Source organism: Podarcis muralis, chromosome 12 (genome assembly GCF_964188315.1).
Source record: "Podarcis muralis chromosome 12, rPodMur119.hap1.1, whole genome shotgun sequence".
In the NCBI taxonomy this organism is placed as follows: Eukaryota; Metazoa; Chordata; class Lepidosauria; order Squamata; family Lacertidae; genus Podarcis; species Podarcis muralis.
In genome coordinates, this window is record NC_135666.1 from 46685073 (window position 1) to 46704192 (window position 19120).

The window sequence follows — 19120 nt, forward strand, 5'->3', positions numbered from 1 at the left end:
AAATAAAGCGCTTCAGGCACTTAGGAAACCTATTATTGTTGAATTGTTACTATTAGATCAATACTGATGTGTTTTGCAAGGAATTTCCACCTAATCCAATTACCTTTGTTCAAACTTTAGGGGTTCTTCTGCATTTATCACGGCTAAAACAGCACAAATTTAGAGATGTGATTGAGCTGAGGCTAAGCACTTAAGAGTCTCAAGCCCAGTGCAGATGTAACATTCCCAATCTTGTATTTATGGCTAGAAGATAAGAGTGGTAGTCATTCACAAATTCTCTTCTCCCTTCCTGTGGTAGTTTTAACCATGGTGCATCCATCTGCCTGGATAAGAACTAGCCATGATGAATGGCAACCAGGGTAAATTTTAACCAGGGTTGGCAAGCCAGCCTGTAACCCTGGTTTAACGCCAAACCATGGTTAGCACAGAGCCAGACATAATACTACACCAGTGTTAAACCAAACAATGGAAAAGAGGGTGGTATCCAGGCTGAAGAGGAACGAGAGTAGGGTAAGTAGTGCTTGCTAGGTGCCTGATGACGGGCCTCAACGATATCATAGTTAAAAGTACATGTTTAAATCTTTCTCACTGAAAGCAAGGAGATTTTAAAATGCTTCATTTTGGCTTAGTTGCACCCTTTGCTGGAACATTAACCATTCAGTACATTAACTAATAGTCTAGTTCTGTTTTTAAAATATATATATATGTAATAAAAAGAGAGATATCTAAGACTGAAAGTGCAGATTGCATTTATTCTCTGCATGGATGGTCCTCTGTAAGGTCACGCAAGTACTTAACACACCAACCAAATAGTTCCTACATTCAAATCACATTCACGTCAGTGAAATGTTAATTCTATACAAACAAATAAAAAAATGATAATAATTAAAACAAAACAAAACAAAAGACAAGTCAGCAGGAAGAAAAGAAAAACCCTAGTTCTAAGTTAACAATGGCAGAACGCTACTGAGACAACACCATAGAAACCTCACTGAAGCAGGAGTTAAATTCAGGCCACTTCTTAGCAAAGCTCATCACAGACTTTGAAAAATATTGTTGTTTTCTTTAAACTTTGGGTTTGGGAGTCAGATTTTCCAGTGTGATGCGTCATTCAAAAATGCTAATGCGGAAGCATAGCGATCCCACCTGGTAGGATAAAATATATTTCAATTCCTCTGAAAATTACTGCTGACTGACACCCATTTGCTGGTGATCGGCTTCCGCCTCTTCTTCTTCCACATCTGCATTGTATTCTTCAAACGCATCATCGTCTACATCTGGAAGCCCCAATAGCTATTTATAAAGACGACAGAAATAAAATTGTGAGTGTAATACAAAAGGGCAAAACAACCAGGCAACAGGACTGATGTTCCAAGTCCAAGAACAAATTGAGGATGTGGTTATTTGCAGCACCACATATAAAAGCATTTAAATTGGGGGAAAGAGTATAGTAGCTCAGTGACTCGTGGGCCAGAGAGGGCCAATTCACACATTAGGCAGCAGTTGACTTGGTTTGTTCCTAAGATACTTATCAATAAAATGAGGCCAGCTCCAGCTCCATGAATGAGAACACCTGTAGGACGCTGAAGTTTGTAGACACCTCTGGTTCATTTAGTTTTCACACATCTTTGGTGTTAATAATAATTAAAAATGTGCAAAGAAACCCAGGCACACAAACCTCCTTTCTTCACAGCAATGGGGGCTGACATACCTGTTGAGGGAAATCTTCCCTTAAAGAGTTTTAGATACCAGAGTTAGCTCTACAAACCTGGAGATCTGTTGATAATACTGGGCCATTAGTCTGACTCTAATGCATTCATGCAGTCTTGTAAATAAGCCTGCAGACATTACTAGCCTGCTAGGTACTAGGCTGCGTTTCCAGCAGAAGTAGGAGGAGGAACTGTTATGCTAGCTTCCCAGCAGGTGAGTTCACTGTTGCTTACCAGGAGGGAGACAGGTGGAGCAGTTAGCACAGTGCAAATGCACTATATTGCTTCCTATAGTGCTCTTGCACTGCGCTGACCTCCCTGCCGCCTTGCCCCCCCCCTCCCAGCAAGAAACACTGACTCACCTGCTGGGAAGTTAGCCAGGAAGCCCCCTCTTCTGCATACAGCAAGGAAACGCAGCACACTTAACAATGTAGTGAAAAAGAAAGATGACATCTTTCAAGGGCTGGTGGAGAGAGGACAGAACAGAGGGTTGGATCAAGAGACAACCAGGAAACCAAGTGGCCTGGAGGAAGAGGAAGAGAAATCCCTCTGCAGACGCCACCACCGGCCTGTTCAATTGTTCCGTGTGGAATTCCTGGTTGCTTGTAGCTACCAGGTAAGTTGTTAAAGGCAAGGTTGTATTCAGAGCAGGATAAAAGGTGAATGTGACGCCCGCCCTTAAACGGCACGGCTGCCCACTCACTTTTAACAAAACTAACTTCCACATAAGTGAGTTTTGGGGTTGTGATATTTTGATCACTAGGCTGGAAGCAGCCCTATGGAGAGCATCTAATGCAAGCCCTACAATGATGTCAAGATTGCCTAGGGTTAAACCATAACTGAGAGATGCGCATTCAGGGCCATGCTGGACTCCAGCTCCCATCAGCTGCAGCCAGCATGGCCAATGGTCAGCAACATCTTCAGGGCACCCCTGTCATATAGGATGGGTGCAAGTGCAGCTCCCTCTGTGCTTCCATCCTGCGCTACTCCAGACACATGAGAAGCAGGGGAGATCACATGGCAGGGGCTGACAAGAGAATCGCTTCCTGTGGCTATGTGCGCCCAGGGAAGATGCCCCTACGGAGAGTAACCACGGTTGTCCCCCCTGACCTGAGATTCCTAGTTTAGCATTACTGGAGCAGCGCAGGCAGAGAAAGACTGGGGAACCTGAAGCTCCACCTGTGGTTGTTGGACACCAAGTCCCATCAGCCTCAGCTGCCATGCCCAAAGGTCAGGTGTGATGGGAGATGAAGTCCTACAGTCTCTGGAGGGCCACTGCTTCCTCATTCTTTGGACGGAGGAGCAACACACCTGATTCTTCTTAGTGTAATGTTTTCTCAGGGGGAAAGAGCATGCTCAGTTCTCCACCCTTTTCAATTTCAGTATATCTAGGACCCTCGTACCTATGGGACCGCCTCTCCCGGTATGCCCCCCGGAGAGCCTCAAGGTCCATAAATAGCAACACCCTAGTGGTCCCGGGCCCTAAGGAAGTTAGATTAGCTTCAACCAGAGCCAGGGCCTTTTCAACTCTGGCTACGGCCTGGTGGAACGCTCTGCCTCATGAGACCAGGGCCTTGCGGGATCTGATTTCTTTCCACAGGGCCTGTAAGACAAGAGTTGTTCCGCCTGGCCTTTGGCTTGGAGCCAATTTGATTCCCTCCCCCTCTTTCTTTTTTCTTTTTCCTTTCTCCTCCTGTGATGAGGCTGTATTTTAATATTTTAATGTTTCAATATTGTATTTTAATTTTGTTTTAAGTTGTATTCATTCAACTTGTTTTTATTATTGCTTGTTAGCTGCTATGAGCCCGGCCTTGGCTGGGGAGGGCAGGGTATAAATAAAAATTATTCTTATTATTCTTATTATTATATCGTAAAATTTCACAACAGAGGTGCCAGAAAATAATTCCACATCAGAGTCTGCCAGCACAGCCAACTCTAGTTCTTTAGATGCTGCAATAAAACAAACGTGTGTATCAATTCTCATATGGGATGGACAGGCCCTTTTGGGCTGCTTTCTGTCCCAGCTGGGAATGTCTGTTTGGAAAACGGGAGACAGAAAAATAAAGCTCTTAAAAATAGACTTATGCTTATGCACATTTATGTGTGATGATGGGAAACGATCATGGAAGCGTGTGGGGTTTGTGGTCTGGCGTGTTGAAAACAAAACCTCTTAATGCAATAAAGCCAAAGGGTAAAAAAATGGGCACTTACAGGTCTGAATGATTTGAAGACTTTTTCCAGTATTTCATGCAGTGTCTTTTTACCACAGGAGGAGATGTAGTCCTGCGCCAACTGCAGGAAAGGCAAGCAGTCCTCGCTTTCACTCCAGACGTGCTGCAAAGGCAAGCCATGACAAAGCAGGGGTTAATCATGCTGGCAGGCAGTGAAGTTGAAAAAGCAATAAAACTGATATGGAGAGATTCTGGAGCTGTAGAGTGATCTATAGAGAGCTGTGGGGAGGAACAGGTTAAAACCCAGGGGCCTTAACCCAATGGCAGCCCCCATCTAACTCTCTGCTGTCCAGTGGCAATGTAGTTGCATACAAACCCTCCCTCTGCCATAGATTCAGCGTTGCCACATATATTTGAAGGATTTTTATTCTGCTCTCCAGCCGCATGGTGACTTACAAAGAGCAACAGTGAGACGGTCACTGCCCTCAGGCTCATGACACAAAAGGAAAGGGGATGGGGAGGGGAGAGGAGGAAAAGCAAGCTCAAGCACCAAGTCAAAGTAGCAGAATTGTTATATTGGGTGACGCCTCCAGACTGTCAGCATTTTGGAGGAAGGAGTCAAGGGCATATCAGAATTTTAGGTTTGTGCACCTAAAATGGATTAAAGTGCTGTGTCACCCTAGCGCAGGGGTGCAGAATCTCTCACCCACTGCCCAAAATTGGCTTGGCCCGGGTCCCAATTTGGCCCATGAGCCACTTTCCCCAGCCCATGTTGAAATTCCATGGCCCTCTTCATGCTTGCTGTGTTACCCCAGAGGTGCAGAAAAAGCCACCACTGATCAGTGAAGCCACTGCCCATCATCTGACAGGCAGTGACTTCAAGTCTGATCAGTGGCAGCTTTTTCTGTACCTCTGGGGTAACACAGCAAGCAGGAATTTGCACACACTTCCCTCGTGCAATGCAGAAGCGCCTGCGTCGGTCCTGGACGTGCCTTCCCTCCTGCAGTGGCAGCCAGGTGTCTTGGTGAGCAACGCAGCTAATGAGAGCTCAGGGCCAGCACCAGAGGTTGGCACTGATAGGCACCTGCAGAAGCCACAAGTCTCAGGATGTGGCCCGCTGCCCATCCATGGAGCCAGCAGTCCTGCTGCACCTCCACCTTGGTCTCAGTTACTGCTCACGTGACCTCTGCGAGCAAGCAAAAAATGGCAGGGGCAAGGAGAATGAGCTGTAAGTTCTACTTGCCTCTTCAACCTTTGGTCCTTTGGTGTTGCTGGACTACGACTCCCATCATCCCAGACTGCTGGGGACTGTGGGAGTTGTAGTTCAATGCTATATATGAGGAGCCAAGTTGAAGAACATTGCTTGCCATACAGACTGGCCTCCAACAAAGAGGGCAGGCAAATGGGGAGTGGTGTGGTGGGCGGGAACTAGCTCCTTAAGTCTTCTCGCTGAAAGATCCCCAAAATTTGAAGGCAGCATTGGGAAATGACCAGGATGTGATTGGGCAGGAATGATTCCGCCCTCACAAAGAATCATCTTGATTTCTCCAGCTTTTTGATTATACACACAACATTTTACTCACGTTATAATGTCCCCTCCAGTTATCACACTCAACCACCCTTTTATTCCCTATGCAACTCTCGACTTCAGATAGAAATTCACATCCAATATGTCTGGGACAACACACAGCTACAGTATTGATCTAGCCACACCTGCAGTCTTTCAGAACAAAGAAGCAGGATGTTAATTAGTGCAGGCACTTAATTAGGTTACAAACTGACTTGCTGGTAGGGTTCAAAATGCAGAGGGGCTAATCGGAGCCAGTGCAGTTCAGTGGATAAGAGCGCTGGATCAGGACTCTGGAAACCAGAGTTCAAATCCCAACTCATCTGTGAAGCTCAGTGGGTGACCTTGAGCCAGTCAGTTTCTCAGCCTCACCTACTTTGCAGGGTTGTTGTAAATGTAAAGCAGGAGTTGAGAGACATGTGCACCACTTGGAAGAAGGCTAAAATGCAATTAATACCGTCTATGAAATATCCATCCATCCATCCATCCATCTACACACACACCCCCTCACATGTGTGTGTGTGTCTCCACCCCTTGGAAACAGAAGGCCTGTCTTATGTAGGTCACCTCGACCTCTAACAGCCTTCTGTATCCAGGAGTAGCCCCAAGCTAAGTACCTGCTCCCTTAGAGGAAGTGTAACGCTATCCAGAACAGGCAACCACCCTACCTTCCAGATACGTGAACTACCTGTCCACAGAGCCTCCATCTTCCTAGGCCAGTGTTTCCCAACCTTGTGCCTCCAGCTGTTTTTGGACTACAATTCCCATCATCCCTTGCCACTGGTCTTGCTAGTCAGGGATGATGGGAGTTGTAGTTCAAAAACAGCTGGAGGCACAAGGTTGGGAAACACTGTCCTAGGCATCCAAACTCAGATGTTGGCAGATGTCAGCTAAGATAGCTGAAAATATTGGCACTGCCTCTGCACCAGGGTGGCCAGCCCACCATAACCAGGTCGCATGTTGTCTCCAAAAGGAGGCAGATCTAAAGAGGATTAATTTCAAAGTCGTTTCCGAAAGGTTTGTTACATAAGCACATTTGCAATGATTCTCAATGATAAAAGCATATAGGTATAAATAGCTATTACATAAAATCTGTCCTGTATTGCCAGTATCAGCTCTATACAGTTCACACAGTCAGCAGAAGAATTGGGAAGCAGAGATTTTCCCAGACTGGACCATCTCATGTAATCTTTGGAGATTGCATGTCTGAATTTGCCTCCCTGAAAAATGCTGCATCATGGATGATGCTGAACAAGTCTCCCTGAGGTGCTATTTTCAGTTTCTTTAAGGATTCCTCCACCCAACCCACCAGGCACCATCCCCATTGGTACAATCTGGAAAAAGGCTTTATTACTGGCAAATGTTTACCACTCAGTTCTGCTGATTGCATAAACTGGCTCTAGGAGGAAAGCAAGCAATTATGTGTGGAAAACGAGACAAAAATCTCAAGACTATGTTTTGAACAATGTCACTATATTAACTTTTACATGTCAAGAACCCCAGATTTTAGGTCCAGGGAATCTGCACATAGAATATTACAAAGCGGGACAAATCAGGTTACCCCCACTCTTCCTGTAAGCGTTACAGTCTAAATACATGGCACTCCCCAGGTACTTTTTCAGTTTCCAGTTTTTCACAAGGAAAAATAGGTGTCAATCTATTTTTTATTAATACTTCATTGTGAATTTTAGAACATATAAGTTTGCCAGCTGCAACATATGAGCAAAATCAATTTCAGGACTCAAGCAAAATCCAAAGAACAGAAAGAAAATTACACAAGGATCACATCAAAGACCTAACTGAAAGCACGTTATACGAGATCATATGCAAACATTATTTAGCACAGTGTTTCCCAACCGGTGTTCCGCGGCACACTAGTGTGCCGCGAGACGTTGCCTGGTGTGCCGTGGGAGGGAGGCGGGCGAGTCGGGCGGCGAGAGGCGGGGCGGCGAGGATCCGCGTCGAGCCGGGGGCGGCTCCGCGGTGGTGGTGCCGAGGTTTCTCTCTCTATTCTCCCCTCACACACACACACAGGAAATAACACAGGATCAGCTGACAGGACCCGGCCAATGGGGCGGCGGCGGGGCAGCGCGCGCAAAAGGGAGGAGCGCGAGACGGCGGCGGCGCAGGGCGGGAGGGCGGCGCATTGCGCGTGCTCAAACCCGCCCTCCGAGGCGCAGAGGGGAGCTGGGCAAGCGCCTTCTTCAACCACGCGCTCGTTTAAAGAGGCAGCGCCCGGGCGGAACAGAACTCTGTGCCTCTCGCCTAGGGATGAAGGCGGGCACCGGCTTAAGCCAGTAGTAGCCTAATAATGCATTAACTTCCGTGGGACTTCAAAGTAAACACAGTAGCCCAGCGCCTCCCTCCCCAAAAGGAGGGGGAATTACAGCAGCGCAGGCGACTCCTGCGTCTCCCCGATATTTAAGGCTGCCATCCCTCGTGCACACTTACGCGGGAGCAAAACCCCGTGAACAAACTAGGGCTTACTCCAGAGTAAATACGGGTAGGATCTGGCTGCAGTTGTACAAGAAGAAGCAATTGATAACGTTTTCGCGCCTTCGGGATTGCCTTCACGCCTTCCTCCTCCCGGGTCCTTGAGAGCGCGGGAAGCGGCAGCGCGAGACCGGCGTTGAGCCTGGTAGGTATTGCGCTTGCCAAGGCAGTCATTTGGGAAATGAAAACTTGCAAGGCAAGCAACCAGTTCAATCTGAAGTACGTGTATGCTTAATATCCTGTATCTGAAACCTGTTCTGCCCCCTCCCCCACACTTGGTGCCATTTTCATCTACACATGCAGCAGAGTAAATTGACCCAGAATAGTACCAATTCAGATGGGAGAATGACAGTGCTGAATGCTTTCCCATGTAGAACAGTCCCTGCAAATAAAAACCTAGCATATTTGGAAGAGGGATGCTAGCCTAACCATTACCTTCTATGCTGTTACTATTTTTTTATTTTTTTTTACATAAGTAAAAAGTGACCTTTCCCCATCTGGCATGGTGGTGTGCCTCGAGATTTTTTTCATGAAACAAGTGTGCCTTTGCCCAAAAAAGGTTGGGAAACACTGATTTAGCAGAGTACACAAACCCACACAACTATGAAATACAACAAATGCCACTCAGTCTCCACCCCTAGATTACCATGGTTTGGAGGTCAAGAAATGCCCTTTACTGTAGTCTTATTTCTTTGTTCTCCCTCAGCTCTAAAGTATTTCCCTCCTATTTTTTGGAGCTAACATTCTTATGCATTTGCAATGGCATTTTTGCAAGCCATGGTTTGGTCCAACCGCAGTTTGCAAAGTGGTTAGAAGTGGGTCTACAAATTATGCAATGCTAAACCATGGTTAGCTCTAAAAAGGGAAAGAAGGGGAATTCACAAAGTTGGAGGAGGGAGGTGGAGAGGTATGAGACCCCACAGACCACCTCTGCTTTGCAAATCATGGCTAGGCAATTAGAAGACTCACACTACACTGTGCCCAAGGTGAAATACCATATTTTTCGCCCCATAAGGCGCACCTAGTTTTTTTTTGGGGGGGGGGGGGAATAAAGAAAAAAATTATTTTCCCCCCAGGCGCGGGGCTGGGGCGGGGGAAGCCCGAGCTTCCCCTGACCCCAGCCCCCAGAACAGGCTGCTATCCGCAGGGATGCAGGCAGCTCTTTGCAAGCCGTGGGAGCCCAGCGCGAAGTCATGCCACGCTCCCACGGCTTGTGCAGAGCTGTGCGAAGCCTGGGTGCGCTGAGCTCAGCGCGCCCCAGGCTTCGGGATGCAGGCAGCTCTCTGCAAGCCGTGGGAGCCCGGCGGGAACTCCCGCGGGCTCCCAAGGCTTGCGGATAGCTTCCTGAAGCCTGGAGAGCGAGAGGGGTCGGTGCGCACCGACCCCTTTCGCTCTCCAGGCTTCAGCGAAAGCCTGCATTCGCCCCATAGGACGCACACACATTTCCCCTTCATTTTTGGAGGGGAGAAAGTGCGTCCTATAAGGCGAAAAATACGGTAAATTAGGTAAATAAATTAGGTTCTCTATTGTACAAAAAGTTTATGAGACGCCTTAACAATGACCCATATTAAGTACCCCGAAATACCTAGAGATAGTTAGAATTCTTCATGCTGTCTGCTTCCTGACCACCTGTGGCACAGAAGCTCTGCTAGAAAACAAACTGGATCCCAAAGTGACAACAGAAGCGGGAACTCTGTTAACATGTTGAATCAGACAAGCTTCATGCTACGTTGAAGTCTTTGCCCACTGCATGTCCCAGGCTAAGCTCTCCGGCTCATCTATCACCTGGGGGACGTGTGCAAAGGGAGTTTAGCTTCATTCACGTCCAATTCACAAAGGAAAACTGTCAACCCAGCGTCAGAAAGACTTAACACTACACGGATGTAACAGGAGGCAGTTTTGCTAAGCAACCCACTGAAAACTGAAGACAACTGCAACAGCAAAGTGGGAATAAAATGAGGGTCGTGAGAAAACACACACACAACTTTTGGTCCTTTATGAGATCGCTTTTCCTCTTACAAGCTGTCAGATGAAATGTACTCTGCAAGACTACACATCTTGTTAACTTCAGCTGACCCGAAATTTGAAATAATCAGTGGTGCATGCCTCTGTTCCATAGAAAATCTTCCTTCTCTTTTCTGAAAACAAGACCAAGACAGTTCCCTGGCAGCTTAAAGGTTTCTTCTCAACTCTTTCAGGGCTCCTGAGTGCTGTTCTTTATCTGATTACTTATTTCTCTTAAGCCCACCTATCTAGCTTGCAGACAGCAGAGTTCTCTTCATGGTTCCTAAAGCATTTGTGCAGTGGTTCAGCACAAAGAACATGGGTTGGATACAGAATTTATCATGTCTGAAACACAGCCATTGAAATTAACAGGACTTAAGTTAAAGAAAATGCCGTCTGAAATCAAAATTGGTGTTTTCATGAATGCCAGTAACTTGGCTGTATAGTCTATAGTGTACAAAAGCATTAACTGCCAGTGGAAAAGGTAATTGGGAGGGGGGAACCTAGACACTTGAGGGGAGTCAAACTGAAAATTGGGTGGTACATGATAACCTTTCATAACTTATGTGACCCAACAGCAGGGTCAGAATCCAGCCATGTGTGTGGCTGGATATGAACTCCAAACATTATTGGCCATTGGCTTGAAAACTATAGATGCCAAGACATAAGCAACATATGAGGCTTGTAATGTGCTATTAATTTTTATTGCGAATCTGTAAAATGATTTCCAACACCCCTGCTTCTGTTGCAATGCTGGCATTTGATGGTAGACACCTAGTCCGTGTTTCGTTTTGGTTATTATTATTATTATTCATTTCATTTCTATATCGCTTTATATTTTTGGTTGGTGTTCTATGCTTGATCCTGTTAGTTTTATATTTTAGTTGTTTGTATACTTAGCTACTGAAACTTATTATTATTCACAAGGCAGTGTTTCTATATCAACTCTCATGCTGCAAATGCACACTTGAAAATGCAAAGAAACAAAGCCTCACTCTTGGAAGCACTAATGTGATGCAGCTAACTACGCAGCCAAGGGCAGGAACAGCAGAGTTGGGCCAGCAACAATCACTATCCCATCTTGGTAGGGGGAAGAATGAAATTCTCAAATGGAAACACTTGGGATGGGGGGGTCAATAGCAACACCCGTCTACATTTTCACGAGCCATGGTTTATGAAGGTGCGGGCCAAAGTCCCAATGGCACCAGTGAGCAAGAAGACAGATCTAGCATGGAGAGAATGAGTGATATAAACATGCAAGTGTGCATAGGACCCAAGATGCTGCAAGAATGGAATGTTTTAGAGCAGGCATGTCCAGTTCCTAAAAGACTGCGCTCTACTCCCAGTCTTAAAAAAACCTGACAGTGATCTACCCGTTGTCACTGGAGGGAGGAGGATCGTGGGTGGGGTGGGTGGAGTTGCTGAGCTTTTTTTTAAGGAGAATTGCACAGAGTTTTTAAGCTTTTCCACCCATAACTTTTTGTACACGATAAGGATCCCGTGGTCTACTGGTTGGACATCCCTGTTTTAGAGGGTAAGGTAAAGGTAAAGGTACCCCTGCCCGTACGGGCCAGTCTTGCCAGACTCTAGGGTTGTGCACTCATCTCACTCTAGAGGCCGGGAGCCAGCGCTGTCCGCAGACACTTCCGGGTCACGTGGCCAGCGTGACGAAGCTACTCTGGCGAGCCAGAGCCGCACACGGAAACGCCGTTTACCTTCCCGCTGGTAAGCGGTCCCTATTTATCTACTTGCACCCGGGGGTGCTTTCGAACTGCTAGGTGGGCACACCCCGCCGCACCCTGCCGCGGGGATTCGAACCACCGACCATGCGATCGTTTTAGAGGGTACTTGTGGTAAAAAGAGCATCTGATCTAGTTTGGCACATACAATGCTTCAGGGACGAAGAGGAATAGCTCTGCATGGCTTCAACATGTACAGAATGGTTGTGTGAATTGGCAACGAGACATAAGCCTTCAAATCCATGCCTTTAAGAAACAAGGCACAAAGCGGCCCAGATGTCGTTCTAGCCACTAAGTTGATTATTTTATTGTAAGACAGTTAATCAACCAAATATTTATTTGGCCTGGCTGCTGTTGTTGGGTTTGTTTGTTTGTTTTTGTTTCCAGTTGCCAGAAAAGCAACAGGCAAGGATGGTTTTCCACCCTTCAGGCAGTTAAAAGCACACAACAAAACTATATAGAGACAGGTTTTGTGTGAACTCCTTTGGACCTTCCAAAACCACCACATCACCCTTGGATTCACAAAACTCCCATTAGGCTTTCACCCACCTCCAACAAGGCCCACACTTGGCTCTGCCCCCTAATCCCAAAGGTCCACTTAGTGGTTGAACCTTCCCAGGAACCACAACTTTTTATATCAAGATCTGGCAACCCTAGCCAAATATGGAGCCCTAGTTCTTAAGGAAATCAACTGTAGGCTGCTTTCCGTTAAGCAGATCCAATGTTTCAAAACTTTCAAATGAACTTTACAAAGCATAACCCACTAGACAGAACTGCATTATCATAGCAGTAACGTTTTCGCCTGCTCTCCATTTTTACCCTGCAAAAGCCCTGGCAAAGTGCCTAGTGTCATTGAGAACGCTGTCCTGGGGCCAGTTATTATTATCAAAAACATAAATTTTAGTATCCATTTTCATCTATGAGTAATTCCTCTCTTTGGGAATTCAGAAGAGGTCTAGAAACTAGGCTGTGATAATTGGCAAAGTCTCCAATTACACTAAAAAGCCAAGGGCGGGCAGGCAAGAGACCTCCCATCTCAGACTGTCACAAGAACATAGGAAGTTAGTTTATACTGAATCAGACCATTGGTCCATCTAGCCCCATGTTGTCCACACTGACTGGCAGAGGCTTTCCAGGGTTTCAGGCAAGCGGACTCTCCCAGAGCTACCTGGAGATGCCAGAGATCAAACCTGGGACTTTCTGCATGCAAGACAGATGCTCCACCATGAGCTACCACCTTTCCCCAACTGTGCTGTACTGTACAATGTTCCACAGAACTGGCCCAAGACCAACACTACACCATGCTACTTCTCTGAGTCTCAAGCTCTCTTTTAATTATTTTGGCCTTTTCCACAAAGGGGCTTTCAATGATCAGCTTGTCGCGAAAAGAAATTGCAATGAGGTGCAGCATGGCTTCTGAGTCATGGGCATACTTACAGAGTGGCAAGCCCTGTTCCCCCACGGGAATGTACTTAAGACAGCAAGGCTTTTCCAGTGAAATTGATGTGGCCCACCTTAAGCCCATGGGAGATGGTGAGCTAGAAATAAAAATCCAGTAATTCCCCTTAATAGATTAGATTGCTAAATTAAGACCTAGTGAGTTCAATGGGTCTCTTCTATGCACAACTGAGTCTGGCGCCACCAACTCAAAGGGCCTCGTTCATTCCATACATTTAAGGCACTATGACACCACTTTAAACCGTCATGGCTTCCCCCAATGAATTCTGGGAGCTGTCATTTGTTAAGGGCGCTGGGAGTTGTTAGGAGACCCCTAGTTCTCTCCCAGAGTTCCCTGTAAAGAGGGATTTATTGTAAAATGACTTGGAGAACTGTAGTTCTGTGAGGGGGATAGGGGGTCCTAAGTTCAGCACTCATAACTGGCTACAGCTCCCAGAATTCTCTGGGGGGAGCCCTGACGGTATCACAGTGCTTGTGGTCCTAGTGAAGGCCCATTCATTATTTCTGCCAGGAAAAACGTAAGAAGCCACCACCTGCCTGGCTTCTGCTGCAGCCAAGAGGCCGCCAAAAGGGAAGAAGAAGAAGCGGCATCCCCTCAGAAAAGAATTTTCTCTAGATCCTCCAGAGTAACAAATTTAAGATATTCCTCTCAGGAAGCCCCTCGTGGAACTAAATGATACAAGGGTGCCCCTTGGGGAGAAGGCAGTTAAACTACTGACTCCATTTTATCACAACACATTCTCCACTGGATAGGGTGATAGCAATTCAACCATGCTATTAGCCAAACTTCTGATGGAGGTGAAATGGGGCAGACCTACACTTTGCTGCCCCATCCTTTGGTACCTGCCTTCTGAGAGAAAAACAGCAGATTCTGGGAAGAGGTTTTGAATATGCTACCTACAGGGCTGGCTCTTGATTTCAAACCACCATCACTCAACTCACTCCTTTCTATTACCTCTGTGGACAAACACTGGCTCCCTCAGCCTGAAGCAAGATTGAGCGCCGCACCCCAGACTGGACTTCACCATCCAGCGATCCTTTACCTATTGCCTTTTAATTCTGGCCAACCTGCCAGTGACCTCGGGAAGCAGACTCCATTTTACATATGATCTGGAAAGGACGATGCTCCCAGCAATAGGAATCCTAAGGATTGCATTCTCTGCCCTTTCCCTCCTACATCATCATCCCAGGCACCCACATTTTCTATTCTTTCTGTTTAGTAGCAGTAAGTAACCCTTGCTTATATCGCTGCAACCCCAGGCCTGCTAGGAGGTCCTTTCTTCTAGCAAGCCATGCACAGAGCGATGCTTGCAATTTCCCCCCAGCCCACCCCCCAGGGTAAATGCAAGGCAGGAACAACATGGGAACTGCACCCTTCAAGGCCTGGCGTTTCATCTGGGGTGAGAAGGATGCACGTTTTCAGAAAAAGGAGTACCTTGAGCTTCACTATCAGATCTCTGGAGCTTTAACGCTCTGAAAGATGGAGATGCCCTCAATGGATCATGTGAGATCCTCCAAACACAGCCCAACCACGGGACTCAAGGTTTGCCGACCAGTTCTTATAGGCAAATTCCAGAATTGTCTAAGATGAAAGGAGAACCGCCTGCCCTCATACCTAGCAGGAGGTTACACATTGCTGAGGGGAGAGGCACTCTGCACAAGCTCTTCTCTTGTTTACAATAGAAGAGCAGTTTCTGAGCTCTGGGCACAGTCCTGTGCCTAAGATTTCAGGTTAAAACTGCAGAGTGGAAGGAAAGGAGGACCTTTTTCTGCCTCCCCACTTCCAGCTACTGTCTGAAGACTGGAAACAAGACCCTCTTAAGAATATTAGGGGGGTGGACAGGGAAAGGACTGGACCATGTTAAAAACAAACACAGTATTTTTGCTGCAGTTCATTCATTTTCAGTTTTGTGTTCTTGTTATTAAAAAGCACACCTAGATGTTCCGTTGTTGCGCCCGTAACCTTGGTTTCAGGTGCCATTGGGCGCCTAGTTTTCGTATCTCCATTTCTAACACAGCCCTTGGGGTCCCTTCTAATGCTACAATTCCATGATTCTAGAATAACAATGAAGGTTTCCTTGAGCTACTTGGAGAAAAATACCGGCTGGAATTGAAATAAACAAACGTAAGGCCTAGGGGTCAAAAGAAGCCCCAATGTTTTAATTGTTCTGCTGCCTGGGGGGTTCTTTTGGGAGCAAGGACGAGATATAAAAATAAATTAAGCGAGGTGTCAGTGCTTGCCAGAATAAAAGGATGCACACCTTGAGGCAGACGATGCCAGCTCTGAGACTCCTTCCAGGTGGGGAAATCCATCACTCCCAGGCAAAGGAGCCAATGTTAACCTCTCAGACCAGGCGGAGATGAATGTGAGGCGCAAACGCACTTGGTGACTTAAGCTCCCCCCCGCCCCCCCAAAAAAGGAGGTGAAATCCCAAGTGCTGTGAGTGTTGATGGCCAGACTGGAACCATCAGGAAGGCAGAAAAGGCTGAAAGGCCCCAGAAGGGCCAAGGTCCCCTTTTCTCTCTCTGTGGCCCCCCCCTCACTACCAGGGGTGCCAACTTGAATTGAATATTGGGGGCACAGGGAAGGCCTGCCCCACATAATTGACCCCCACTCTAACAGCAATGCCCATCAAGAATATTTCAGATATTCTGGAGGGGGGGGGGAGCGAAGACACCTCAGCCTCATGGTTCCCAACATGGGGCACACGCCCCACGGGGGGGGGGCAATTTGATTTTTGGGGGGAGGGGTTTTATTTTTTAGTGGGGGGCAATTTGAGAATGAGTTATTAACAGTGAACGGCCTTTTAGGCTTCCTCCATGTGAACAGTTCACTTCTTGAATAAAAAGAATTATATGGGGGGGAACGCATCAGGATTTTAGAGAGGCTTAGGTGGGGCATAGGCCCAAAAAAAGGTTGGGAACCACTGCCTCCGCCCCTAGGTCTTGGCTCCTGTGCCCACTCTTAAGAAAGAATCACCCCAAAAGGTGGGAAAATAAATAATAATAATAATAATAATAATAATAATATATTATTGCTATTATTATTATTATCATTTCATGGGGGCGGAGAGGAAAGCGAAGACACCTCAGCCCCATGGTAATATATATAATATATTATTACTATTATTATTATTATTATTATTATTATTAGAAAAAAATCCCCCCAAAGAAAAAAAGAAACACAGCAGGGGACAGAAACAGAAAGGGGCTCCCTGGTCTTTCTCTCCCTCCCCCATTATTTTGTGCGCGTCTTTCTTAGGGGTCAACTCCATGGTTGCTCAAATACGTGAGAGGGGCCCCAAAAGGGGAAAAAAAAAGTTGACGTCCGTGGCCATTCAAAGCGTGTCGCGTCACCTGATGGGGCGGGGCTGGCCTGGCCTGCCCCCCCCCACCTCAATATTTTATTCCAGTTGTGGGGGGGGGAGGGGGGAGGGGAAAGGACACCCCCTGAGGGGGGGGTCGCCGCCGCCGCCGCCTACTTACGAAGCTGTCCCCTCCGCAGCCGTTGTCCGGGCACAGCACGTAGAAGGAGACGCCCGGGTCGGCGTAGAAATCCATCCTGCGCTCCGTCTCCTCGGTGGCGATGAGCTCGAAGGGGGTGCGCGAGCACCATTTGTCCGCCGCGTCCGCCAGCTGCTGGAAAGCCATCGCCTCAGGCCGTGTGTGGGGCTGACGGGACCCGCTTCCTCCTCCTCCTCCTCCTCGGGCTTTACTCGGCCGGAGCTGCTCCTCCCTCAGGCGCTGCTGCTGCTGTTGCTGCGGCCGCCGGGCTTCGCATTCCCGGTTTACATGCTGAGGGGACGACGGCCGCTTTCCCCCCCGCCACCCGCCCTCTCCTCTTCTTCCTCTTCCTCCTCTCTTCCTTTCCCGCCTCAGCAGCCCGGCATAGGGGCTCCTCGGTCGCTCCGCCTCGGCCGGATGCGGCCGGATCCTGCTGGGTCTCGAGGAGAATGAGCCACCCGCTCGCCCCTTTCGGGTTCGGAGCCTGGCGCTGCGCACGCGCAGATAGGGGGAAATAACGGGAACGAACGGCCGTTCGCGGCGGCGGCGGCGGCGACGCGAGCCTGGATGGATCTCTTCCGCCGCCTGAAACGGGAGACGCCCTCAGAATATCGCGCAGGGCGGCAGCCCAGTGGATCCGGGCAAAGGCGGAGCAGCCCCGATCCTGAAGAAACGCCGCGGGGTTTTGCGGCCGGGCTCCGAATTCTGCTAAGGCAGGGGCTGAAAACAACCCAGAGGCGAGCGGAACAACAAAAATCCCAGGCCTAGGTCACTTTTTGTTTCAGCCGTGTGTGTGTGTGGAGAGAGAGTGTGTATATATGTGTGTGCGTGTGTATTAATCTATAGGTCAATTTGGTTCATATATATATATATGCAGTATGTATTAGTGTGTGTGTGTGTGTGTGTATGTATGTGTGTATATATATATATATATATATATATATATATATATATATATATATATATAGCTGAAACCAAAAGTAACCTAGGCCTGGGATTTTTGTGGGGTGTGTGTGGAACCTCGGGTTGCGAACGTGATCTGTGCAGGAGGCACGTTCGCAACCTGCGGCGTTCGCAACCAGTAGCACCATGTCTGCACACGCGCAGGTCGCAATCCGGCGCTTCTGCGCATGCGTGAGCACCGAAACCCAGAAGTAACCCATTCTGGTACTTCCGGGTTTGGTGTGGTGCGCAACCAGAAATCGCGTAACCTGAAGTGTCTGTAACCCGAGGTACCACTGTGTGTGTGTGTGTACACACACACACACACACACACACACACATATGGGGTGTGGGTGTATTTTAATCCCACAGCTATATATAAATATATATATAGGTGTGGGATTAAAATACTTTCTCCAGAAAAATAGCAGTGTATGTGTGTATTACATATTATATAATATACCTATAATATAGGCACATATCAGTCCTCTTTTTGGGGGGGACGCAGGGGTACGCATACCGCTAAACATTTTGTGAATCTTAAGTTTGGCCTCATTGAGGGGCAGTATTTCAATGAAATAGGAAAATGACAGTACCCCTAAACATTTTTAAAAGAAAAAAAGCACTGTATATAATAGAATATGTAATACACACACACACTGCTATTTTTCTAGAGAAAGCGGTGCCGGAACTCACCATGAACACCTCGTTCTCTTATAATGGCAATGGTGCCCACCTGAAAGGTGCTGGAACTGGTTTCTGGCAATATATGTGTGTTGTACCATCTTCTTCAGGAGGTTGTAGACTCTTCCCTTGGAGGTTTTAAAGCAGAGCTTGGAAGGCCATCTGTCATAGATGCTTTAGTTGAGATTCTGGCATTGCAGGGGGCTGGCTGGACTGGATGACCCTTGAGGTGCCTTCCAACTCTACAATTCTATGATTTTACATATAAATATGTGGAACATATGCAGCCCGCCCAGTCTTCTCAGAATCAGTTGCCTCTGTGTTGAATAATATTATTCCCAGCTAATGACACATTAGGGATGCGGGTGGTGCTGTGGGTTAAACCACAGAGCCTAGGGCTTGCCGATCAGAAGGTCGGTGGTTCAAATCCCCACAACGGGGTGAGCTCCCGTTGCTCGGTCCCTGCTCCTGCCAACCTAGCAGTTCAAAAGCACATCAAAGTGCAAGTAGATAAATAGGTACCGCTCCAGCAGGAAGGTAAACAGCGTTTCTGTGTGCTGCTCTGGTTCGCCAGAAGTGGCTTAGTCATGCTGGCTACATGACCCGGAAGCTGTACGCTGGCTCCCTCGGCCAGTAAAGCGAGATGAGCGCCGCAACCCCAGAGTCGGCCACGACTGGACCTAATGGTCAGGGGTCCCTTTACCTTTAAGGACACATTGGTTTGCAACCCTGATCTCACATTCACAAGAGTGGGATTGTTCTGATTGCAAAAGCATTGCAAATACCCATTTTTGCAGGAAGGTATTTGGCAATTTAAGGTATGCTCCTCTGCTGGACGGGGGTCTCTGG

General features: G+C 47.5%; 1 protein-coding gene across 1 annotated transcript; it reads right to left on the reverse strand.

The window, feature by feature from the left end:
- Positions 1-732: 732 nt before the first annotated feature.
- Positions 733-17149, reverse strand: MTURN (maturin, neural progenitor differentiation regulator homolog). The gene is made up of 3 exons (XM_028750639.2): positions 16628-17149; positions 3921-4043; positions 733-1293 (listed from the first exon to the last, which is right to left on the reverse strand). The coding sequence occupies exons 1-3, from the start codon at positions 16790-16792 to the stop codon at positions 1183-1185; spliced, it is 399 nt and encodes a 132-aa protein (XP_028606472.1). The 5' UTR covers positions 16793-17149; the 3' UTR covers positions 733-1182.
- Between the last annotated feature and the right edge of the window lie 1971 nt (positions 17150-19120).

Coding starts and splice junctions, on each gene's coding strand:
- MTURN (XM_028750639.2), bottom strand. CDS start 16,792: ATGGCTTTCCAGCAGCTGGCGGACGCGGCGGACAAATGGTGCTCGCGC. Junction 4,044..16,627: donor GCTGCGGAGGGGACAGCTTC/GTAAGTAGGCGG, acceptor TTGCCTTTGCAG/CACGTCTGGAGTGAAAGCGA. Junction 1,294..3,920: donor TCTTCAAATCATTCAGACCT/GTAAGTGCCCAT, acceptor CTTTATAAATAG/CTATTGGGGCTTCCAGATGT.